At 37.5% G+C, this 24,110-nt stretch overlaps 2 protein-coding genes across 2 annotated transcripts; both read right to left on the bottom strand.

Annotated features, from left to right (window-relative positions):
- Nucleotides 1-15,488: 15,488 nt before the first annotated feature.
- Nucleotides 15,489-20,042, bottom strand: LOC149844785 (disease resistance protein Roq1-like). Its single transcript, XM_089986274.1, has 5 exons — nucleotides 19,853-20,042; nucleotides 19,072-19,099; nucleotides 17,540-18,767; nucleotides 16,400-16,690; nucleotides 15,489-16,319 (listed from the first exon to the last, which is right to left on the bottom strand). Exons 1-5 carry the CDS (start codon nucleotides 20,040-20,042, stop codon nucleotides 15,489-15,491), a joined length of 2,568 nt encoding a protein of 855 aa, XP_089842400.1.
- Nucleotides 20,043-21,710: 1,668 nt separating this feature from the next.
- LOC149844784 (disease resistance protein L6-like) lies at nucleotides 21,711-22,932 on the bottom strand. The gene is made up of 2 exons (XM_089986265.1): nucleotides 22,448-22,932; nucleotides 21,711-21,807 (listed from the first exon to the last, which is right to left on the bottom strand). Exons 1-2 carry the CDS (start codon nucleotides 22,930-22,932, stop codon nucleotides 21,711-21,713), a joined length of 582 nt encoding a protein of 193 aa, XP_089842391.1.
- Between the last annotated feature and the right edge of the window lie 1,178 nt (nucleotides 22,933-24,110).

Here is a 24,110-nt window from a genome sequence, read left to right as displayed (position 1 = left end):
CGGCCCTTAATGTTGGAAAGCAGGTAAAAAGGCACAAGATGGTTAAAGCCTCTTTGTGGTCCTTACTGTTGGAAAGCAATGAACTCTTCAATAATCCAACTTAAAGGATTGAAATTGGCATTTTGTAAATCTGATGTGAAACTAGTCGTGCACCTTTTTGTTCTGGACAAATAAGAACTGTCCCTGAATCCTCTTAGAGCGACTTCTATCATTTTCTTACTGTCAGATTTAATGCTCCCGTTCACTTTGCTTGTGGCTGCTTATCACTTGACACATCCCTCCTTTTATTGATAAGCTTTTTTTGTATAGATTAGGGAAAAAAACAATGATTAGGCCCCAGGTGAACTGATGAAAAAATGCAATTCTCTAGATTACCAACAATACTAATCCTTCTCTCTAGGTAAAGTAGTTGTTGAACCTCCCATGGATAACCAGTGTTAATTCTTAATAATTTCATGTTGGGGTTTTCCACATCATGACAAGATGTGGACAGGAGTAGTTTTTTAGTCTTTTTTCTGGAAAGTGTTTAAAAACATATTGAGTCAATACAACATTTGACCCTGGTCAACCAAGTTTCTGCCAAACTTGGATGACTCACTAGATGTGAATCCTTTATCAGTGATTCAAAAAAAGACAAACCAGTCAGAAATGCCATATTTTTCTTGATAATTTTTTCCTGTTCCTGTTCAGGAATTTTATTCTCTTTGATGTTGATTCTCAATCCATAACCAACCCCAACAGGTCTGTGCATTTTATTTTCTGAAGAATCTTTGCTTGGAATTCAGCTCATGGTTTCTCCACTCGTATCATTTGGTTTTCTGCACCAACTCTGGCATGTTCTTGTGTGATTTGCTAATATTTATTTCTTTCCTTTACTGTGTTCCAGTTTATATTTTCATATTTCTATGTAGGCAGAAATGTGATGAATAGGAATTTTAGATATCTGATAATTTCAACATTTTTTTTCAAACAGTATGGGATCTACACTTAAAGTTGTGTCTTCATTTCACGTTACCAACTACAACTGCAGGGCATCGTGTATTTGTGCCCTTATGATGTGATATAGATGATGTATATAAGACTGTGATACTAAGATTGTTTTCCAACTTCTCTCCCACTTCAATGTTTCTATGCCCTTTAACTAACTCTGGCTTTCATATTATGCTTCCACAAATCATTTTGCTTACCTTGTGCTAGAGTTTTTTTATGTGTTACTTCGTAACTGTAACAAATAAGATTAGAAGGATTTGAATATCTTGGAAACCAACCAAACGTTTGTCTATTGCAAATGTGATTGATTAGCAATGATTAATGCTTTAAGCAGAATCTGCTGCAACAACAGGGTCAAAATATAAATCAAGCAAGAGATTTATGTGTGCTAATCAGTGCTCTCCTAGACGAAGATACAGTTACTGGCTTATTCCATGCTCTACACCAGGAGGTCTATCAAGTAGATTTGTAGCAGGCGGTTGCGCTGCAGATAGATTTGTTTGTCTTGAATTGACTCAGTATATGGGCATTCAAAAATCTTAAACAAATGTTTGGATTTGTCCTTGGGCTTCCAGAAGGTACAACACACTAGAAACTTAGGGCCTTTTTGTGCTAACCAGACCCATGGGAAACAACCAGGCCCTGTGGGCCCCCACTTTCCTGCGAGAAAAGGCTTCCTGTAGGACGGGGGAAGGGGTAGTTGTGTTACAAAAGCATTTTCATGTAAAAACATGGGGGAAACATGGGGCCCATGTGGGCTGGCTGCTTTCTGCAGCCTGCATTTGTTTCAGCCACTGGGAGAAAAGAGCCATTTTCATAAGAAATGGATTCCCAATGAAACAAACAGGCCCTTAAAGAAAAGATGATACCATACAAGTTTTTTCTTTCCACAGGATTATAATTATATAACAAGCAAACTATATGGGACTATTTATTTATTTTTTCCTATGAAATCAATTTCTATTTCTTGTTTATAAATTGAGAGAAAAGCTTTCCACGTTAAAAACATTAACAAAGGCAATTTTTAGCATTATGACATGTAAACTGGAATGACTAATCTTTTAAGCTTTATTTTGTTGCAAATGCACTTCAGGCTCTCCAAAATTGCATGAACATCACACACTGATGCATTGCAGACAACAAGACTAAAGCTGCAGCCAGCCTAGGCCAAGTCACGAGTACCAGGCAGTTCAGTTCAACTCGGATCAACAAAATACAGTTCTGCTATTTTATAGTTTGCAAGATATACAGGAAAGACATAGAAACTATATTACAATAAACAAAAATCACACAAAATATTATAATCTCCATAGCTCTTAATGGTCAATTGCCCAAGTATCTTTTCTTGGATTTGGAGTTGTGCCTTTATTGACTTCTTAATTAGTAATAAAGATAGCACTTCAAAAGTTATACAGCTTCAGATAACAGTCGCTTACATGCTATTTTGCGAGGAGTACATGGTGGATAACTAGGATTACAAGTCTATAAAAACAAACATAGCACATGAAAGGCAATCCCAGAATGGAAAAGGAAAGCATATCTCATCATAACAATTACAAAAAATTATTCATAAAAATTACAAATAAATGCAGATATTTACAATTTGATGACCTTCTGTCCAGCAATTGAACAGACACAAAAAGGAAAGTTAATGAAACAATCGAATAATCAAAATAAGAATAAACAGAAATCACCGCCCACGAACAAGATTCTTCTCACAGCTCAAAACTAGGGAAGGAAGTTGGGACGCATCCCTCCTACTCCAACCTCAAGAAATCGAGATTGTTGTCCTCGGTTGATGACAGCAGAGCCTCGATAGAAGGAGACGACGGCGGAAATGAATAACAATAATCATCACCATTCTCACCGCTGCTGCTGCTGCTGAGATCGCCGTAGTCTTTGCTGGTTCCGAGTGCAGACTCTATCCCCATCTCCCTCTCTTCGTCGCCCACCACCCCTGACTCAAACAACAACTGCAGCAGCGCTTGATTCTTCTCCTTCTCGGCCTCTAGTTGCAGAAGAACCTCGTGGTATGCACTTCCCCAGTTTTCCTCCTCCTCCTCCTCTGCCTTGGTTTGGGCGATTGGTGATTGTGGGTGGGTGGTGGTGAATCCACGGTGGTGGTGGTGGTCGTCGTTATAGTATTGTTTGATGATGGAATGAAGTTGTTGTTGTTGTTGTTGGTGGTGGTCAAACCAGTGGTTATCGGGGTAGCAGAAGGTGTGGGGATTCCCTGATGGAGTGAAACAGATGATGGCGATGCTGCCTCCAGTGAGGGTGCAGATCTCCCGTGCCTTCTTGAAGAGTCCCTTCTTCCTCTTTGAGAAGCAAACGTGCCTCTTCTGGTCGTCCACGATCCTTTCCATCACAATCCTCCGTTTCCCCATCTTCTTCAATGGTTTCTTGATTCTTCAGAGAATTCACTCGTATATAGAGAGAGGATGGAAACTGGAACTAGAAGAAGCTCGCTGGTTTAAAACGGCCAGAAAATCGCCAATGTTTACGTTCCTATCGTATCCTTCTAGGCCAAACTATAATTGATCATGAACTGTAGATCCGCAAAGGGCGAAGGCCCCATCAATTTAGCATGCTGTCTACTTTAAGCGATGCCAGATTCCGTTTTATCGTGTGAATTTAACTATATATATAAAAGCAATTAGAACGTGAATTTCGTCAAAAGTTTCGCGTTGGTGGTTGCCAAGTTCTTGAAATGTTTGCAAAATTTATAAGAAGTCTGTAGAAATCGCAAAGGTGATGCAAATTTCTTTTTCAACCAGCAAGTATTAAAAGCGACGTTTCTTTTCTTAAAACCTTTTATGCACAACCCAAGGTTATTTTTGCCTAACCCGGGATTTTTGTGGTCCTTAAACCTTTCTCTCCAGCAAAATCTTCAGCGACTATTTTTGGCTAAATACCCATCGGCGGCACCTCATCAGTGACTATTCCAGTCAATCCTTAGAGTTTTTTCGATAAGGTCATTTTTCATGGGTGAATCAATTTTCTGTTTAAACTTTCGGTAAGGTCGATTTCCACACATTGGTTAAAGAATGGATAACAATTTTTGTTTTTTTTATTATTCAATTCCAAATTAAAAAATTATTGTGCTACTTAGGGTAAGTTTGAAAACATTTTTCAAAAGTGAAAGTAAATTACATGAGATTTGAAATCTCATGAGAATCGAAATAATTTGATTTAGAATCTCATGTTTGTTTAATGTGAGAAAAGGAAATCCCATTTGCATGAAAATCTATTTTTTTTGTTTGGTTACTTGACATGAGATTCATTCTCTCATGCCTCAGCAGGGAAGGGGGTTAGACCTCATTACTAGTGATTTTTGCAGCTGCTGAAAAAAAGGGTGCAAAATGATGAAAAGGCTGCAACTGGATAACAACTAAATAGCCGCTTAACAAAACCAAACACCAAAATTCTCTTTGACGTGAATGAGAATCACTCTCATTTCGTGTAATCGAAACAAACGTCCCCTTAGTGTTTCACCCATAATTGGTAGAATTATATTTGTGTATGTGACGTGAGAGAGTGACAAAGAGCAGATAAAAGATGATAAAATATTAGCATGAGTCAGTTATTTTGTATAGTTTCAAGTTATCTTTGCATGTATATTATCTATTATAATATATTGTTTTTGTTTATTTCTTTCATTTGCAAGTGAGTGTTTGTTTGTCACTATGCCTTTATCCTTGATTTGATCATACTTGGAAACATCATCCGTTTGCCCCTTTGTTTCTCACATTTGCACGTGAGTGTCAAGGTTTTTTGCTGCATTATCAAAAGTTTGAATATTATTTATCATGCATTTTCAGTGGACTATTATGCATGTATGTTATTGCAGAAATTTCTTATTTTGAGTATTGTACTATGACACCGAAGAAGTGGAAAACACACATCCTACAAAATGGTTGCCAAAAGAAGAGTAAAAGTACTTGATGATCCTTACACGGTGAGTCATATTTTATATACTGAAACATACAATAAGCTTGCCTACTGGGTAAAAAGGGAACTTGCTCCATGGCAAAAAAATTGGGTGTCAGATATAATACATAAAAAAGACACCCTCGCTAAGTTGGAGCATAGAAATCTTCGGTCCACCTAGTAGTTGCTAGCACTTCCAACAAAACAACTAATAGTTTCAGAATTACCCAAAGATGCGACTAAAGCTGCAAAAAAGGCTGGAGAGAATACGACCAAAATATTATCTCTCATTCCGGAAGCGTGAGGGTGGGTTGGAGAGTTGAGAAGAGTAAGGGGCCAAAAGTGAAAGAGAGTGAGGGCCTGAAAGTTGAGGCAGTTGTGGAGAGTTTGCAGGAAGTAGAGGAGAGTGAGATTGGGCTACAGAGTGCAGGAACCTCCCCAGGGATTGGAGATACTGTATGCTCTTAGAAAGAGGTCACAACGACCAACAAGGTTTGATGCTCATTTAGAGATACTTTTCTCCATTTGTTTGTGTGTAAGCATGTTTTTATATTACAGACAAGTAGATTGAATCATTCATTTCAATCTTTAAAATGTTACATAGGTTTGTTTTTGCAGGATCCGCATGGTGAAGATTCAGAGAGTCTAATATCTCCCATGCACAAATTCTACTGGTTTTGAGCACACTTGTCATTCTGAGCACTTATGAAGAATGCGAAGGATTGGCTGGATCGAATGCATTTTCGAAAAATCTTGGAGATTACACCATGAAACACCAGTCACAGTCTCCTAGTGTCCTTTATTCAGTTTTGGAATCCATCAACAAACACATTTCAGTTTGAAAGCATTGAGATGACCATTACATTAGAGAACGTGACATGAATCACCATATTTAAATGTCATGAGGAGCCTATAACTGGACGTCGGTGGAAAGACTTCAAGGACTTAGGTTAAGTGCTCTTAGAAGCAGGGGCGGGTGCATTCGAAGGTGACAAACTCAAGTTAGGATGGTTGAGGAGCTACTATGACCCTACTGTTTCATAGAGTTTGAGTGAGAAGTTGCCCAGTTTTGGAGCAAACGGCATTTATATTCTAGACAAGAAGGTGAGAACATTCTTGTTCTACTTTTTTGGCACATGTTTATTTATCGACACTGGTGGAAAGACGATCTATAGATCATCTTAGAAAAAGTTGCGCTTACTAGATTGTGTTGATGAGTATGCATGGGGAGCTACCACACTTGCATATCTATATACAAGTTTGAATGGGTGCAAAAATGACAAACAAAACATCACTAGAATATTAGTGTTGTTGAAGGTATTTATTTTTTTATTTTTCTTAACTTTTGATTTATACTCAAACATTATATAGAAATTGTTGATTTACTATATTGTATGTTAATTTGTATTAATCCTTGGAGTTATGGATATGGGAGCACATATCCATTGGAAGACCATAGAGACGTAACATTTTTTCTGAATTTTCTTGTATTCCAATGTAAAGAAAATCATACAACGATGAGGGTAGGAATGATCGAAGAGGGTTGGGTCTTCATATCACCAGGAAAGCTTGCGTTGCAAAATTTTTCAAGATGACTATGACACAGGTAAGTATTTTTTAAATAATTTTTTTTTTGTTTTTCGAAATGCGATATAGGACCAACCATGAATGAAATGTTATCGCAGGTAACGTGGTACCCCTATGTATATGTGGCGGATGAGAATAAACAATATGTGGTTGTGGCAATGAAAGGTTTCGTGAGGAGGGATAGTTGATTGCACAACATGAATGAAGTTGAGCGTCAACTAGCTAGTCAAGTGGTCCGATAATTTGATTTTGTTCTGCAACTACCCTGTCACCCTGGTGTAGTAAACAAAATTGTTTATGACACATTCAAGGATCATAAAAAAGATTACCTGACGTTGTTTGAATTCGAACTTGAATATTGGTACGATAACGGAAAAGGCATTTGCAGCTCATCTATGGAGGAGGAAGTTGGGGCAAAGAGTCTGAAGCATGCAAGGAAAAGTGCTATCGAAGCGGATGTAGAGGTGTCCATTTTAAGGAAAGAAGTTGGCAGGCTAAGGGAGTTGCTTAAAGTAAAGAACACATGCTACAAAGTCAAGTTGGCCTTATCGAAAACTTGGATAAGGTCAACAAGGAGTTATTGTCATGCCTTAAGCAATATGAGTAATGATTACATATTTTTGGATTGTTTTGTAAAATATAAATAATATTAAACTTTGTTCTATATATTATTTTAAATAAAGTTATAATTTAATTAATGTTTAACTAGTTTGAATTGTATATGTCAACATGTTTGATGTGTATTTGAAATAAAGATTGAATTGTGTATATAACAGATGGCACTTTGTTGAATTAAAGTTTGGAATATGTGAAATGAAGATTCAATTGTCTATATATAACAAGTGATTGTGTTATATAGAAGTTTGAAATGAAGGTCTAATTATATATATAATAAGTGGATGTGTTGAAATGGAGTTTGAATTTTGTATATAACAACTCAGTTTGAAATGTATTTGAATTAAATATTGAATTGTGTAATAACAGAGAAATTCTTAGTTTGAAATGCGTTTGAATTGAATATTGAATTGTGTGAATTTCCTCTAAATATGTGATTTTCTATATAAACTCTCATGTATACAAGCGAGTTTCTTTTAAAATAAGTGAATTTTCTCTTTATGTCTAAAATTTTACAAAAGGATAGGAAATTTGCATGCATACAAAATAGCTCACACATATACAAAACATGCAAAAATTTTCAACTAAATATGTTAATTTCCTATGCAAATTCACACATAAGGGAATTTCTTCTTTATGTGAATTTTTTGCAAAAGGATTGAAAATTTGCACATATATAAAACATGTGAATTTTTTTAACTAAATATGTGAATTTCCTATGAAAATTCGCACTAAGCGAATTTCCTCCTTATGTGCAAAATTTCGCAAAAGAATGGGAATTTGCACGTATACAAAATAGATTTTACATTTACAAAACATGCAAATTTTTCTTAAATTTGAAAATTTTCAACTAAATATGCAAATTTTCTATAAAAAATTTCATACTTATGTATGAAATTTTATCAAATATGTGATATTTTTGTTTTAATTTTCACTATTACATAACAAATTCATTTGTTTAACAATACATACAAATATAACTTAAATTTACTAATTGGGAAAATTGGCTCTAAAACTCTAGATCTCTAGTATTTTAGAAATAAACTACCTCTCTCTCTCTCTCATCTTACCTTATAATAGAACAACTACAAATTCTATCAACTACATAATATGCAAAATTACAACAAAGTTTTTAAATACAACAATGAACTATACATCTAAATGACATTTAGTTTTTTGTTAATATATATATATATTATCAAAATATAATATACATGACCATTAATATATATTCTCCAGAATTATCCAGAGTTCAACTAGCTTCTCCTCGGCATCCAACACCTTATTGTCCTCAGACCTCTCTTCCTCCCCCTCACCTATATCTTTGGCCCACTGCAAACAGACATTCTTCCTCTCACATTGTAATGACCCCAACTCATTACCCTTAAAAAGTGCAGATTTTTTTTAAACAAGTGCGAAAATAATTCCAGAGACCCGAGGCCTTTACAGTTAAACACAACCACCGCCATAAAGGATCTTATACTCATCTTTCATACCAAACCAAAATCAAACCAAACTTTATTTATGCAAATGTAAAGAGTCTGAAACATAATTAATTAAAAATAAAGAAAGCAAAAGGAAAGACAAAAGGAAAGAGTCACGTCCAAAGAATCTGCCATGTAGTCGTGTGGTCCCCTCATGACTCTTCTCAAAAGCAAGTCCTCCCCACTAGACATCTAAGGCTGCAAAAAACACAAAAAGTAGGGTGTCATAATCCAAAGAATTTTGTATATAAATTTTTTTAATGAAACAAATAAGCATAAAGAACGCAGATAAGATTCATGCAATAATTTAGAGGTATGCAATTATGATAAATTCATAATTTGATTAAGCATTCATGTATTAGAGACAATTATTAAGCATGAGAAAACATTTAATAAATAACATAGATCACTTTTTTAAGCGATACAACCATTTAACATGTATTAGAGAACAAGATCATGCATCCACCAACATGTAACAATTAAGGGAATAGGTAAACATGCATGATCTAATGCATAACAAAAATATGCATGGCTTCAGTGCGATGCATGAGTAAATTATTGCATCTTATTAGAATTTTATTTTCATATGTATGTCCTTATTAAATGCACACAATTTAAGTTTCTCTTTTTAATTATCGCTGCCTGCAGATACACCAAACGGGTAAAATCCTCGAGGTCAAGTTATGTTCTCAGGGTAGCTTAGCACACAAATATTTTATTATTCAGTTTCAAACTTAGCCCTTGATCAATATCAGGAAACAACATCATCCATCAAAATATTTGAAATCAGCATCAAATGTCGGGGACACCATGAAAATCAGCATCCACTGACGTCACTTTCTTGGTATGCCAAAACATCAGTTGTATCTATACACCACCCTCAGGCAAAGTGGAGGACTCTTCCTAAAATCGTGGTTAGAAGAAAAACCTCAATATCAAATTCAGGAGCAATAACAACGCACACAAAGTTTTTCTATCATCACGGTCCTCAAACCGCTAAGCCCAAGATTACCTTTCTTTAGAAGGAACATCAAGGGATCGTTAATTACAATGTTCTCTTTCTTATCTTGTTATTAAAATCAATTCCATAAATTTACAAATCAATATGCAACCATAAACTCTCAAGTCAACATGCGCAACTCTTCATGGTCTACCACCCGTGACAACAATAAAACGGTGCAATTAAAACCACAATATCAAATATGATCTTTGCAATGCATAAACAAATAAAGTAAGGAGTAAGCAAAAATCTTAAGGAACATGCCAATGCATTCTTTCTATATCATATGCCTTTTGATGCACAATCATGAATCCCAATTTAGAGATGTGCATGGAACAACGATAATATTCATATGCATGCGTATGAGTTCACATAATCATATTAATTGTATGCTTTCATTCAATGCACATATTCATGTCACATGTATTCTTTTATTCATGAATCATCTTCATTAAACATGTGAGCATGCATGCAATTATGTACATGCAAAACATGTCTATCACATGTAGGCACATGCAGTTGAAACAAACTTTGCAATTCCATCTTGAATTAAGCATGTCATACTTAAGTTAAACAAATAAAAACTTCAAGCTTAACCCACATAACAACAATGTTATTATCATATGCAAAACTAATGCAATTAACAAATCTGGAGGCTAAGTTACGTAACTTAACACATTCATTTTACATGTGTACATGCACTAGGAACAAACTTGAAATAACATATTGCGTATGCAGGTCATATTAAGTCAAAGCATATGAAGCATTTTATTCATTAACATGTAGAAGGGTCAAGTAATTAAGTTGGTTAGTAAAATCTGGAAATTTTTATACACAGCTAAACTTGATTTTAGATTCCCATAATCATGAGCATCACTGAAAGGTCAAGTAATTAAGTTGACCCTTATGCATGAACTGAGCATACATCCATAAGTAAAAACCTGAATGCTTTACTGCACATGTAACTCCAACGTTTGCGTCAAGAGATGTTGCAAATTCAAGCCCCGAAAATCAGCATATACTTGTTATATATGTATTTTTTTTAACAAAAAAAAAATAGACCCCACCTGCTAGAACTGGCAGCCAGCCAAGTGCCACTCGGCTGGGCTGCCAATCAACCCATCATACATGAGTAACAAATATAACATCGAACGATTTTACCCTTATACAAATGCACAATATTTCTAACAGAGGTATTTCGTTATCTTGTCTACCTTCTTTTTCTTAATTTGTTCATTGTTTATGTGCCCTCTCCTTTCTTCCCATTCTCCTCTTTTCTCTTCTTGTCATTCCACTCCTTTTCTTTTTCTTCTTCACTACTCGTTCCTACTCTTTGCTGGACATCGAGATCTGGTTTTATCAGCCAAAAACCAGTTATGAACCATATTGAGTTACCAATTATTTGTTTTCTCAGTTGATAGACAAATCTGAGTCTTTCTCTGACTGTCTATTCTCAGAGCTGAATTTATCAGTCCACAAACAGACTGTACTTTATTGTTGTTCATTGCCCCTAGCCATCTCAGACCTATATTACTAATAGGAAATAGAGCTATGTTTTCCACTTTCTTGTTCTTTACATTTTTAGATCTGGTTTACCAATTGATAGATCTCATTCTGTCCTGTCCTAGATTCCTTTATTTGTTCATCATTTCCTCTGGTCTTCTAATCTGTTTTATTTGTCTCTCATATTGAAATATCATTAAAGTCTGCACCTAATTTTACAGCATTTACAGATAGGTCCATATCTTCTTTTGGTGTGCATCATTCCAGATGATGTTATCATTGAGGTGATATCAACCAATGGGTTCTTGCCAACCATCAAAGCAATCAGCACGTAGGCCTGTCATTGAATTCTTATCATAATAATATGGAAGTGCTTGTGATAAAATGCAAAAGCTCAATTTATACTTGAATAATAGAGGACTTTCTTATAGTTGTGCTTGACCGATAGGACATCTGTTTCTTGTGAGCAGCACATTGTCATTTTTGGCTTGCTTATTCCATTTTCTATCTTAGGCCTAACCCTGTAGTCTAAGTCACAGGGATTTGGCCAACCCGGTTCAATTGCATGCCTTCATGCATCTAGCACTCCATACATGGACCATCCATGAAAAACGATTTTCATCACAAGTAGGCTTTAAAAGACCGCTTATACAATAATAAAAATTCTGTTTTAATATAAAACAAAAATTTTATTTTTGAAAAAAAGAAAAGAACAAAAAATACATTCATGGAGGAAGATCCATGGATCATCCTCCACGTGTTTTTGAGAAAACATCCATATAAACACTTTTTCCATAAATTTTCATCAAATTATTGCATGAAAATCCAATCTATATTAATTTCTCACTTGATTCAAGAAAGAAAACCCATACCATGAAATAAAAATTTGAAGGAAAATGATGGTAAAAGTTGAAAAACGTAGATAAATGGTTGGAGATGGCCAAAACTCATCCTCTTATTCCTCCCCTTTTCTCACTTTATCTCTCCTTTTTTTCCTTCTCTTTCTCTTTTATCTCTCTTTTTGGGGGTCTTTTTATAGACCCCATATGGGAGGTCACCCCTTCCTTTTTCTCCAGCCCTCCCTAAGAGAGTTTCCAAAAGATGGAACTCTCTTTCGCTCTTTGTTTCCTAATTTTTTTGAAACTCTTCCAAATGTTGACTTTTCCAAGTTTTATGTTTTTAGAGGTCTTTCTTAAAACCACTAAGCCTAGACATGGCTCTATAAAGAATCCTAATCAACTATCAAAAATAGAATTTCAGAATTGAATTAAATTAAATTATTTATTTATTTATTTATTTATAGATAAATTCTTGAAAATTTTCAAAAATTACCAAATTAATAGGGGAGGCTTCTTAACATAAATAAACCCCAATTTAAAGGTTTTTGATGAATTTAAAGTTAGAAAAATCATTGGGCATGGATTTAGATCTGGATCCAGATTCAAAATCCAAATCTATATCCGAAATCCAAATAGGTTTTAAACTTGATCAAATCCAGATTAATATGGGTCTAGGATAGAGTCTAAATCCATATTAATTTGGATCAAATCCATCAGATCCGGTTTGATTCAAGTACGGATCCGAACCGACAAACTGTTTAATTTTTGAAAAATGCGATTTTTGGCCCAACCGTAGCCGGAATCAAAGAAAATAAAATATTATTGCGCTCAAAATTTTGAGATGCATCCAAAAACATATTACACGAATACCAAATTTCAAATTTCACAAAAAAATAATCTGAATTTTGCTTGAATTTAAAGGTCAAAAATAAAACTTTTTCTCTCATTTTAAGTGGCTCGTTTAGACCTAGTTGATGAGACTTGGGCCAACCCCAGACTCAAAAGCATCGATTAAAAATCGAGGGTCAAACAATTTTTCTTCTAAGCCAAATTTTCAAAAAACTTGAAAATGACTAAGTACAAAAATACGTGATATTACACACATTTATATAATTTTATCATACACTTTTTGTAAATAAATACATCATTATAAAAAAAGGGTTTTATTTTAAACAACTAACAACAACTTATGTAAAAAAATAAACATACACTTGTAACAAAGTATGACATACAACATACCTGCATGAAATTTATTTTTTCACCTAAACCCAAGTATTGCATGTACATTAGGACAAATATTCTACAATCATACTTGTAACAATCATATACCAAATCAAGAGCAAGTACATATATGAATTAAGTTAAAAACATATGCAAAGTAATTATGAGTTCATTTGCTTAGAAATATCTTGCACAACTCAGTCGATGTAAATGTCATAGCCAAACCACCTTGCAAAAAAAATGAACATGCAATATAATATTTAACTTAACAAGTACTTTAGAAAAATAAGTATATTATTGAATAAGTAATGTTATTGTACTATATCTTTAACATTTTGATCAGTAAGATTTGTAGACCCCATGGAATAATTATATAACCTAAACTCCTTCGCATTCATATTCATTTCTCAAAAAATCTAATGATAATTGCCCCGAGTTGGCAGCAATCAAAATCTGCAACATTAACTATTCACCTCATTTAAAAACCAAAATAAAAAATTAAATGCTAATTGGAAACAAATACAAAAAATCCTAAAACCTAATTAAATATTCATGCTATTTAGAAAACTAAATAAAAAAACTCAATCCTAACATACATCATTCATATAAAGGCTAATTAAAAAAAATGAAATCCCAAAAATTCTAACTAAAATTGAGCATATGGAATCATGATTAATGTTGATTAAAAAAAACAAAAATGCCTAATGAAATATTGATCTTATTAAAAAAAGAAAATCAAAGACCTAAATGCTAATTGAGAAAAAAAACCCACAAAAAACCTTTAAACCTAATTAAATATTCATGCTATTAAAAAAATCAAAGCAAAAAACTAAATCCTAATTTCTAACAAAAATAGTTCATATATACGCTAACTGAAAAAAAAACCCTAAAATTTTAAGTTTCTTACTAAAATATAGCATGTGAAAGTATATTTAATATTGATTGAAAAGAAAGAAACACTGAAATACTTAATTAAACATTCATCCCATTTGAAAAATGAAAATCAAATCCTAAATGATAGTTGGAAAAGAAAAAAAATGGAAAAAACTATCAATCATATTTTTTTTGAGAAGAAAGACAAATACTTTTTTTAATCAAGCAAATTCTTTTTTTTTTTTGAAGAAAGGAAGATAGTCTTTTTCTATAAATCAAAGAATCAAATTCTTTTTTTATAAGAAAAGCAAATACCTTTTTTTTATCAATTAAATTCTTTTTTTTATAACAAAGGCAAATACTCTTTATTATCAATAAAAAAATTTTAAGAACAAAGACAAATGATCTTTCTTTTATTAATCAAATTCAATGAGAGAGAGAGAGAGAGAAATTTCCTTCTTGGATCTAGATAAAGATCGTTGTCTTTTAGTGATGTGTTTGCATTGCACAAAGAGGGACTCCACGCTGCCTTCCCCACGGAGTGCCCTTACGTGGTAAAAGAGTCCGACTAAGGATCGAAACCCATTAGGCCAATGGGGTCTAAAAGTCTGTCATTTGTCGTGCATCACCAGGGATCGAAACCCACTAGCGAGGAGTCATCTTTTACCTCAGCCAAAGAAAGCGGATGTATCCTAGGGGTGTATAGAGGTTTTTACCAGTGCCATATTGGGTACGAACTGTCTCCAACTCGAGCCGGTTTCTTCGCATTTTTGGCAAAAATATGAATAAAAATAAATATTTTAATTATTTTTAAAAAAATATTTAAAAAAAGATAAAAAAAAAACAAAAAGAACTAATTTCTGGCATTGTTATCGGAAAATATCAGCCAGCCAATTCCTCACGTTCTATGAAAAAGACACTGGTATTTGTTGTATTGATCACCATCAACAGTTGCAGCTGTCATGGATGATGAACAATGATATTTGTCATATTGATCATCATCAACAGTTGCAACTGTGATGGATGGTGCAATGCCAAAGCACGGATGAACAATGATATTTGTCATATCGATATTTGACATATCACCTAATTTTTATATGTCAAAATAAAAAGAGAGTAGTTTTTATTATTTAAATAAAAAAATTTGTATCTGCACATCCATGTATGCGTCCTCGTGATATGTTACCCCAATTTATTGCAAGCACACAATACAGTTATCGTAGACATACATCAGGCAAACTTTCATTCAATCCACATAAATAAGAGCATGTAATACTACTCCCATTCTTGGAACCAACACAATGTAATTCCCTAAATGATCCTCCAAATGTATATTGCACACGACACAATTTCTGCATTACTGTTTCATCTATAAGTTCTAATGTGTGATGTGAATGCTCACCCGATGATATTTCACCATGTTGGTCCTGCATTCACTTCAATGGCCTAAGCTCTCCGACCCTTGTTGAATTTAGGAATGATAGTTAAGTCAGTGAGGCCTGAAATGCTTTCAGGAAGTTCTTCGATACCAGTGTCATCTATTAATAAACGGCGCAGGCTTTTCAAATTTCCCATAGTGGCGGGTAGAGCTCTTAGCCTGTCACAACGAGAGGCTTGTAGTATCTCCAGTTTTTTTAGCAACCCGATAGACTCAGGCAGCTCCCGGATACTGGTGGCATCTATGTAAAGCCACTTCAGATTCTTTGCATTTCCGATTGAACCAGGTAGAGCTTTTAGCCTCTCGCAGTGACTTGCTCTCAGTTCCTCCAGGTTTCCCAGCAGTCCAATTGAACCAGGCAGCTCTGAAATCACGGTTTCGTCCAAATACATCCTCTTCAAATTCTTTGCATTGCCAACTGAATCGGGCAACTCATCAAGTGCAATGCACTCTCTAAGATCTAGAGTTTGGAGGCTGGTGAGACATCCAAAGGATTCTGGTATTTTTACTATCATAGTCCCACGTAAATTGAGCTCTTTTAATGATTTCATGTCTCCTAACCGTTCTGGCAAAGTGTTAAAGAAGGTGCATCCTTCAAGGATCAAGAATTCAAGAGAGCTCATCTGAAAAATATAACTGGGAAGTTCGTTCAGCCATTCACACCTCTTCACACTTAAGAAAACCAAGTTTTTAAGATGCCCAATTGATTCATCAAACTTGTTCAAGCTGTAACAGTCATCAAGTACCAATTTCACCAGGCATGGGACAATAGCAAAATCGAGAGCAGAAACAAGATTCTGACAATTAGCAAGGATGAGGACTTTCAGTTTGTCAAAGATCTGCAAACAAATTTTTGACATTTCGATGAGAAAATGATACGCATCATAATATCAAAGACTAATTCATCCTTAATACTTGCCTTGCCCGTTGTTTCCTGTCCATCCCACAGTCTATTGATGCTGCTCCTCCACAAGTCAAGAATAACAAGTTTCTCAAGATTAAAGTCACGTGGCAGTGAGTCCAACTGACAACCATGCCATTGCAACCATCTCACTGTCCTGGAGATACGTCCAAATTCGCCTTCAAAATCAACAGCATTGACATGCAATAGTCTAAGTTTTGACATTGCTTCAAAGGCCTTTGTGTTCAAATATGTCGTGGGGCTATACCATTCAGAATTAAGAGTGATGCCTTCAATATTATTTGTTGCCTGTCAATGAGAAACCTTCATGTAAGTCTCCATGCTCGTGAGTTCAAGTTTACTGTAACTTAATGTGCCTTCAGTGATTAATCCTAAATCAAATCATAAAACTAATTATTGCTTGCACCACGCGAATTCTATTAACTCCAGGTGAAAAAATAAAAATAAAAAATAAGAAATATTTCAAAACAAAAGTCCAGACTAAATTGCATTAAGATATTATTTTCTAAATGGGCCTGTTTTGAAGGTCCATTCAGCCTAAATGAACAACATAGATCAACTAAAGTCCAGTCCCATGATTTATAGTACTACTGCCTGTAATTAACCAGATACTTGCTCTGGACTTCCAAATGGCAAAAGTCATTCCAATGCATGACAGACAAATAACAGAATTTGTGCCCAATCAACACTAACACCGAGGTGGTATCCCATGTGGTAAGTGGGGTCCTGTGCCAAGCTGAAGGCCCAGGTTCGAATCCCTCTGCCACATGGGGCTTAAGAGATATCTGGTGGGTGTCTGCCTAACCCCAGCTTGCCTTTCAGAAAAAAAAAGACTAACACTTCGACAGGACTTGACAGAGCCATTAGAGACCATCCTAGAGCTTGAAAAACTTGACTGAATTTAAAATAAAGGGAGCTTACTATACAAGTTCTTGGTGTCAACCAAGCAAGGCATTCAAGATGAACTTTGTCAAGTGGATGTCTCTTTTTATTGGATCTACCAGGTGCATTATAAACATTGCCTTAGAGTTTGGCCTGGTCAACAGTCAGTTCAACAAGTAGCGTATCTCCAATTCAATTTAAAACTATTAAACAAAAGAATCAAATCAAGCAATGGAAGTGAGAGTCATCTCTTACCTTTTGATTTTGTAGCACATCCAATATTTCATCATCATTCCACAGCCTGCTACGCAGCTCTATACGGTTTTCTTGTGAGACAATGTGCTTACCCATGTCTCGTATTTGATCATGCATCTCAAACTCATCCTTGTCGATTTTAATGAGAGATTTATGTAAGAAAACCTTTATGGCTATACTTGGGAAAAATCCACAGTCCTTCCACATGTAAATAGCATTTTCTTTACCCTTTCTACCGAAGAAACAGGCAATATCCAAAAATATTTGCTTCTCTGTTTCATCAAGTCCGTCATAACTTATTTTCAATCTTACATGAACATCCTTATGCTGATCTTGCTTCAACCTCTCCAGTGCATCATCCCATTCCCTTGTACTATGCTTATCAAAGAAGAATGACCCCAGTACTTCAAGAGTTAGGGGTAATCCATCGGCAGTCGAAACAACCGTTTCAGATAAGTCAGCAAATTCGTCAATTGGCTTTGCTCTCCCAAAAGCATGGAAGCTAAAAAGTTGAAGGGATTGTCTAGGATTCAACTTTTCAAGCTCATAAGTATCATGGTCTTTCAGTTTATGTACATTCAATACATGCTTATTTCTTGTCGTAATGATAATCCTACTCCTAGGGGAAAACCAACTTCGGCTACCTGCCAATGCATTAAGCTGATTATTGTCATCAACGTCATCAAGAACAATAAGAACCTGTTTGCTATGGATTCTTCTTTTGATCAGATTGATTCCTTGACTCACATTATTTATAGAAGTGTGTTTGTCATTCAAAACTTCAGAGATGAGCTGCCTTTGCAGCGAAACAAGCCCATTGAACTGTTTAGCGGCCTCCTTAATGTCGGAAATAAAACAGCTAGCTTCAAATCTGCTGGAGATTCTATTATAAGTAGCTTTAGCAACAGTCGTCTTGCCGATTCCTCCCATGCCATGGATACCAACCATTCCGACATCATAGGCTTCTAAATCCAACAACTTCAGCATGTGGTTCACACGAGAATAAAGTCCAACAGGGTATTTAGCTACATCAAGTTGAAGCTTATTTACACCATCCAGGACCCTCTTGACAATCAAGGGAATGAGCTTCTGCTCTTGCCTGTCGGACAGAAGGAAGCAACAAAAACAACTCAGAGGTGATAAACTGAAACAAGAAGCACTAACAAATGACAAAAAAGCCAATGCTAAGATACAACCAGGAAGCATGACAAACGACAGAGAACCAATACTAAAGATGCAGTTAAGAATCATAGAAACTGACAGAAAACTAGTGCCTAAGCTACAATTAAGAAGCAGGACAAGTGTTGGACAACAATTGCCACAACTGTAATTAGGTTAAGGAATTAGTCCACTCTAGCATATAACTTGTTCCATCTAAGTTAATATAGACTTCTAAAGCTAGTATCGGATCAAGAACCGTTTCCTTCACAAGTTGCAGGAAATGAAGAACCGACATGTCAAATAGATGAAGCTCTGCAGTTGGTGGTTATCTTTCATATGTAACCATTCCGTTTTTAGTCCCATTCTCTTACCAATGAAAGATTTTGTCAGCAGGATCCCCTAAAAAACAGTGAAAATATCATACCGATGAAAGCTTTCAGAGGTGGGCCACGTAAGGCAAGGTGGTCGTGGCCCCACCTGGGGTTTTCCTCGCGAGGGATCCTCGTCATAAAAAAAAATCATACATTTTCTTTTACCGACTAGCATATTACTTTTGGTATGAGAGAGGAAAAGAGGGGGCCCATCAGCCTCAGTTTTCACATTGTCGCATTTGATCTTCCAATATATATATATACATATATATATATATATATAGAGAGAGAGAGAGAGAGCCCAAAAGCAATCAACATTACTTAAAAGTGAAACTCAACAAAGGGTTGAGTCCCACAGGCACAAACACAACAACAACATGAGAACACCATTAACACAAAAACAGAAAAACCCGAACACAAACAGAAAACTCATCAAGGACCACAGACATCTAGATGGGGATCGGTTGGTGTCAGAGGCAGGTCTTTGAGGTATATGCGAAGGATAGCATACACATCAGCCAAGACCCTATGAGTCAGATGGTTAAGGTTGAACGGGACATCCCGAAAAGTAGCATCATTTCTGGCCATCCATATGAACCACCACACTGTAAATAACCAAACTCTCCAAATAGTCCTCCACTTCTTTTCGTGTTTAATTATAGCAGGGCCGAGGATAAGATCCAACGCAAAGCGACCCTTCCGCACAACAACTGATGGAGTCCTCCAAGTTTTAGAAAAAAAATCGAGATTTCATGGAGTTGCAATTCAGATAAATCGATACCAAGTAGTGGTGCTGCCTCCGTGACATCAAAGCCCATCACTTGAGAAAGCAAACGATCATCATCCCCCTTTCCCCCTAAGGATTCCCCTTCATTGACTTTGTGCACAATTTCTATTTGCACCGCTTGAGGAAACTCGAAAAGGTCTTGGTCCCGACCCACCCCCTTATCACAAACTAAGGCCGGAGCCATATCCGCCCGATGATGAAAAACTTTTATTCCAAAACAAGAAGTGAGAGAGGAAATGTAGGTCGTAGGAGTTTCCAACATGAACCGAAATGGTCCCAGGATGATATCTTTTTATGTTGCCAACCATCGGGGAAACCACATGGCAAAAAAGTGAAATGTCTTGGATAGTAAGGGCAAAAGAGACATTTTTATTCAGCTGGCATCCGTTAAATATCAGCTCAATCAAGCAATCATTCAACATAATACATGTGCGTTGGCCGAGAACGATACGCCCTTCAGGTGTTGCTTCCTCACAAGTTTTCAAAACAGGGCGGGCGGAGTATGAAGCTTCAGGGATCACAATATCTGAGTCAGTGGCGGAGCCAGGGGTGGGCATGGGTGGGCGGTCGCCCACCCCAAAATTAGAAACCGAAAAAAAAAAGTTCGAACAGGTATAATATCAGTAATAGTTTTTTTGCACATTATCCAATCTTTTGTTACTTCACCTTATATTTTTACATACATTAGCTTAAAAGAGTCTTTGATTAGCCCATAAATGAATTGATTGGGACCTAAATTCACACGGGTCTGGACTGTAGTCCGACCTGTATGCAACCTTAGACTCTCTCTTTCGCTCTCTCTATATGTCTCTCTCCCTCTGCTACCAAGGCCGAAATAGAATAGGAGAAGACAACCATCTCTCTCTCTGAAACCGATGGCCTGCACCATCAATTTTCGGTGTCTAGATGAAGGGCTGGGAGACCAGAGCAGCAACAAGCGGAAGAGATCGGCTGCCGACGACGGTGGTCAGCCCCTCGCCATGGAGATCGATGACCACCCATCTTTGAAAAGGGCAGCCCTCCCTTCCGCCGAGGACCCGGACAGACCCACCTTCGGCAAGCCCACCTACGATGGAGTCATCGCCGGGAACTTCTGGCATTGTCCCTGAGACCTGAAGTCTGCCCACCCAACGAAAAACTTCTGGCTCCGCCACTGATCTGAGTAGTCGTAAACCAGATTCTCGAGCGTCGAGCCAGTAATGATGGTATCATCTTCACGAGAAGATTGTTTCTCCAAGTATCAAAAAGGGGCCTTCAGTATTATGGGGAACTGTGACGCCTGTGCCGTCGCCAGTTCACACCGGTCGTCCACTGGAGAAGCAAGTTTCGACGACAATGGAGACGTTCTAGAGGGAGTTTGGTTTGTCCAACGAACGGGAACCTAGATGGATCCCACCCGAAATGCTTGGAACGGGAGCTCGAAAGATTCGAACAGACACAACTCCTGCAGATTGCTGAAGGTAACCTTCTTTCGCGATTCTCCATGGTGTTTAACCGGATACGATGGCGAATGAGCATAACTGCAAAAACATTTAGACCCCTCACGATTCGCCTTGCTGAAGGTAAAGTTTTTTCTTTTTGCGGTTTCTATGGCACATAATCATCATCACCAGCCGAACTTCGGAGCATTTTGGGGCCTCAACTCTCGCCAGCCTCTTCTCGTCAACCGTGATGCCCTGCATGTTTTGGAGAAGTCCCTTAACGATTGGGGGGCTGCCAATTGTCTACGACAGCATGGTGCTTCCGTTCACCTGCCCTTCGTCTTAACAACATCCTTCTTTCATCATCTCGTAGAGGTTTTCGCAGCATGCCTAAAAACCAGTTAATGTTCCCTGATATTAGGCAATTCTTGCTAGCAGTGAGGAAGGAGGCGGCCGGGGCTTGCTCTGTTGGTTCCAGGAGGAATTGCTCGAATAATGGCAGCTTGTACCGCCGCCGTGGCAGCCCTCCTTCAGTTGTGTCATTGGCACCGCAGAAATTTCACGAGTTAGGAGGGCCGATTGGTGGTGCATGCAATGCTTATCGTTGAATTTTTGCCACCGCAGCGATTGTTTCCTTTGTGGGTGCGAGTGTCAGGGACGCAGACACCCTGTTTGCTGCACTCGGCGAAGCTTTCCCCGTTCTACTCATTTGCCATCTGATCAGGTTAAACACCACGGCGAATCGCGAAAGAAGGTTACCTTCAGCAATATGCAGGAGTTATGTCGGATGTCTGTTCGAATCTTTAGAGCCCCCGTTCCAAGCCTTTCGGGTGGGATTCATCTGGGTTCCCGTTCGTCGGACAAACCAAACTCCCTCTCCAGTGGACGACCGGTGCGAACTGGAGACGGTGCTGTCGTCACAGTTCCCCATAATACCATAAGCCCCTTTTCGCTACTTGAGAAACAATCTTCTCGTGAAGATGATACCATCGTTGAGGCCCCAAAACGCTAATAAACTTTAAACCATTAGCCCTCACTTTTCACATCGTGGCCTTTAGCCTCCCCTGCTTCTCTCAGTGCTGAGAGAGAGAGAGAGAGAGAGAGAGAGAGAGAGAGAGAGAGAGAGAGAGAGAGAGAGAGAGAGAGAGAGAGAGAGAGAGAGACGTACCCAGCAGCCTCAGTTTGCACATCGTAACCCTTGATTTCCCCTGCTTCTCTCAAAGCATCCCTCCACTCCCTCACCCTCTTCCCATCCAACTCCTCATCCTCCTCATGGTGTCGGAAGGCACCTTCAAAAGGACCCCTCTGGTTCCTGACTTCCCGAGGTTCGATGTCGTAGAACACGGGAAGGAACAATCGATGGCATTCCACCATCTTGGCCATCTCCATAAGGCAGAACTTGCACTCAGCATATCGCTTAGAGAAGATGGGTATGAAGATCTCCGACCCATTAATGGCTCCCAATATCTCCGCCATCTTCTCCCCTTTGTTCAGATTATGGTCATCCATGTAAAAGGTGCGAACACGATGCTGCTTGAGTGACTCGTGGAGTTGTCCAACAAAACCATTGAGGGTGTCCTCCCATCTGAAGCTGAGGAACACATCGAACCTGAACGCACCAACGCCCTTTGAAGACGACCACGTTTCTGCCATCAGCCAACCTTCCTTGCTCCCATCTGTCTATCTTATTGTTTTTCCCCTTTTTGAGAATAAAGCTTAACGCTTAACGGACCAGCCTTTTCTCTCAGTCTACCTTCTCATTCATCATCATCATCATCATCAATCCCTCTCTCTCAAATGGACACCTGAAATAAAAGGTGAACGGTGTGAATTGTTGACCACCACTTTGTTTCAGAAACTTGAACATCAGATGGGCCCACATGATTGTCAGGTCTTACTGGGATTCATACTCACATATGGATTCCTCGTTATGATCTTAATGCAGATTTGGTTCTGATTCAAATTTGCATGTTCGAATTAAGGCTCGAAACAAATTTGCATGTTCGAATTACTTTTTATTTTAAAGGACTAGCTTTTAGTGTCTCAAGAAAGATAGATTAAATTAATGTCACAGTGACACGCCAAACGAAAAGGCGTGTCATGTCATGTATGATACGGTATAAAGTACATTATGACTCGTTGTGGACACGGTCAATGCCGTGTCAGGCAAGCGTTGTCCATAGGGAGAGAGGTCCCGGTTTTACCTTTTTCACCGGGCATGCCCTAGGGAAAGCATGATTTTTTTTTGATAGGCAAGCTGGGTCATATATCTCTTAAGCCCCATGTGTGTGTCACAGACATTCGAACCTGGGCCTTCAACTTGGCACAGGACCCAGCTTATCACTTTTTTAGAAAGGCAAGCTGTGGTTAGGCAGACCCCTATCAGTTATACAAAGATATCATTGGGCTTCAAAATTCAAACATTTTTTTTTAATTTATAACCCGAAGAAACCGCACCCGACACAAAGACTTGGTTGCGCTGGCTCAGCCTGCCATACCTACAGCCATTGTGCCCGCAACCTAAAAACTCCGAAGCTAAGACCCTTGCCCCAAAGGCCTATGCTAGGTATTGACTTACACAAAGGGGCGGTGCCCATGATAATCTGACCCCACCCCACTACGCCAACCCCCATTGGGGCTTCAAAATTCAAACAGTTACTTTAAAAACTATTAGGAACCTATGGTTATGCTTCTGTCTTGGGAGGGACGAACAGATGACCAGAAAAGTGAAACAGATGTTACCAGTATGGCTGGAATCTTTAATGCTTTGCCTTGGCCCATCTTCAAATGGGATCCTTGTTGGGCACCCACCATAAACTTAGAGGAGCATG

This window comes from Nuphar pumila, chromosome 2 (genome assembly GCF_984573655.1).
Source record: "Nuphar pumila chromosome 2, dmNupPumi1.hap1.1, whole genome shotgun sequence".
In the NCBI taxonomy this organism is placed as follows: Eukaryota; Viridiplantae; Streptophyta; class Magnoliopsida; order Nymphaeales; family Nymphaeaceae; genus Nuphar; species Nuphar pumila.
This window is presented reverse-complemented; position numbering and strand designations above follow the sequence as displayed.

Coding starts and splice junctions, on each gene's coding strand:
- LOC149844785 (XM_089986274.1), bottom strand. CDS start 20,042: ATGGCTCCGGCCTTAGTTTGTGATAAGGGGGTGGGTCGGGACCAAGAC. Junction 19,100..19,852: donor GGAGGCAGCACCACTACTTG/GTATCGATTTAT, acceptor ACTGTTTTTTAG/GGGATCCTGCTGACAAAATC. Junction 16,320..16,399: donor GACAGGAAACAACGGGCAAG/GCAAGTATTAAG, acceptor ATTTGTTTGCAG/ATCTTTGACAAACTGAAAGT.
- LOC149844784 (XM_089986265.1), bottom strand. CDS start 22,932: ATGGCAGAAACGTGGTCGTCTTCAAAGGGCGTTGGTGCGTTCAGGTTC. Junction 21,808..22,447: donor GTGCAAACTGAGGCTGCTGG/GTACGTCTCTCT, acceptor ACACAACTGAAG/GAGGGCTGCCACGGCGGCGG.